Source organism: Priapulus caudatus, unplaced genomic scaffold (assembly GCF_000485595.1).
Source record: "Priapulus caudatus unplaced genomic scaffold, Priapulus_caudatus-5.0.1 Scaffold884, whole genome shotgun sequence".
NCBI lineage: Eukaryota > Metazoa > Priapulida > Priapulimorpha > Priapulimorphida > Priapulidae > Priapulus > Priapulus caudatus.
Window position 1 is genome coordinate 53,248 of NW_014577945.1, and position 1,911 is coordinate 55,158.

The 1,911-nt window shown below is 44.4% G+C and overlaps 1 protein-coding gene across 1 annotated transcript in view; it reads right to left on the minus strand.

The window, feature by feature from the left end:
- Positions 1-669: 669 nt before the first annotated feature.
- The window catches only part of LOC106814203, a 7,230-nt gene continuing 5,988 nt past the window's right edge, over positions 670-1,911 (minus strand). Inside the window, exons 5-6 of the mRNA XM_014818500.1 lie at positions 1,659-1,911; positions 670-1,068 (exon numbers count right to left, since the gene is read on the minus strand). Of these exons, the coding sequence (XP_014673986.1) occupies positions 869-1,068; positions 1,659-1,911 (453 nt within the window). The 3' untranslated portion in view covers positions 670-868. The remainder of the gene's footprint in view (positions 1,069-1,658) is intronic.

Here is a 1,911-nt window from a genome sequence, read left to right on the forward strand (position 1 = left end):
ATATGCATTATCCTAATGTTATGTGAAGCAACATCTGCTTATTATTGTTAAAAAATTTTTAACTGGCACGATGACTGTACGTGCCATCCGCGATCCGAGTTCATACAGCACAGCCTGTGATACGTGTCTTATATATATAGTCAGGGACTTGTTCCATGTTGTGCTAATGTTCTTAGCCATGTTAAATACGCTGATGCCCGAGCTTTTACATCAGTGGGGCATTTTTTTTTGGACAAGATTTTCTCATATTATAGTCTGTTGTCTATTAATGATTTAGTAATCACTTTGTAATTTTGTACGTTATTGTCAAACCTCTGCAGATAGTGTTGTCCTGGCATGTTTACCCTTGCTAGACAATGATGAATGAGTCAAGAGACCGCGTAGATGTTTGTTTTATCCCTCTTAATCACTGGCATAGTGTTTCACGTCAGACAATACCTTCGTCCATTGCAAAGTACTCATTTGCGGAAGGCCCTTAGGAGTATTGTTAATGTAGCATCTCAATGGAATTTACTTTGAACATTATATTGCTACGCAGATCCAAATATGCGAATTTAATTGGATATGATTTAATAGACATTCACACTGGCGGCCAGACAAAGCTCTGTAGTGTAGTTGATGCAGTTGTAGTAGGTACTTGTAGTTGGGTATATATATATATGCCGTTTCCTTTAAAAAACCTCTCGTGGAGAGTTAACATGCGAGACGGACAAAGGAACGTTAAAACAAACAACCGAGTAACTTATATCACAGATCAGAGAGCATACAGCAAGCTAGCACAGCAAGCTACCAAGGCAACCTTGAAGCAAAGAAATGGAAATTCCTTACACATGGTCGGCACCACGTCCCTGGACAGCTGCCAATGCTATCACATCTCCGTCTCTCTCGGCTGCACGCTGGTATTCCCACAGTCTGTAGCAGCCTCCAGTGAAGGGATCGCCCACCCACGCGAAACATCCCAGCGCTCTGCTAGCGGCATGAAGAGCAACAGCAACCCGGATATCGCGATCCAAATACCGGCCATGTAGAACGAAAGGTTATAGTTTCCAGTCAGGTCATACAGGAAACCTGTAAATTAAAGTACCAATACTATGACGATTACACAAAATTTTCTAACACGCAACTGCACCAAAAACGAATCTTCTATATTACGAAGCTATAGTGTATGAACAGATCACACACATAAATAACTGACGCAAAGAATGTATTGTAAACTATCCATTTCAAATTTCCTCTACATGGTGAAATCTAAGGTTGAAATCCTAAAATAAATAATGAGCATCTAGATAATTCAATATCAAACGTCCGTAAGTTGGAACAACCTGGATATACATATCTATATATATAGTTAATTGTAAACGAATTTATGAAGGAATCAGGTCCAGCACCCTCATTCCATAAAACATCCCCAGTCACAGAAACCAAGACAGTGCAGTTGCCCACACCATGTTAAGTTGTCCAGGAGGAGCCACAAAGAAAGAATTTCAAACAAAACGAACCTATGCCATCACTCATTGATCAGCATCTCATGCTCGTCAGGATCAGTTTGGGACCCCACAAGTGTGTTTTCGCATATATGTGCTACACTATAATCCGGGGTGCTAAACTAGGCTTAGACCAGGATTCATGCACGCACGACGTTAGAACCAAGGACCTACCTGCTAGCGGCGGTCCCAGCAGGTTCGAGATGCCCTGACCGAGGCAGATGATCCCGTAGGCTGCCGTGAACTTCGACATGCCAAGGCCCTTGCAGAGGAGGATCGACGTGAGCGCATAGTTGGCGGCGATGCAGAAGCCGAACGTGGCGCAGTAGGCGAGCAGGAGCGGGTAGGAGGCTGCGAGCGCGGGCACGAGCGCCGTCGCCACGCCGCACGCCGCCATCGCGCCGACGTACAGCCACAGCGCGTCGAC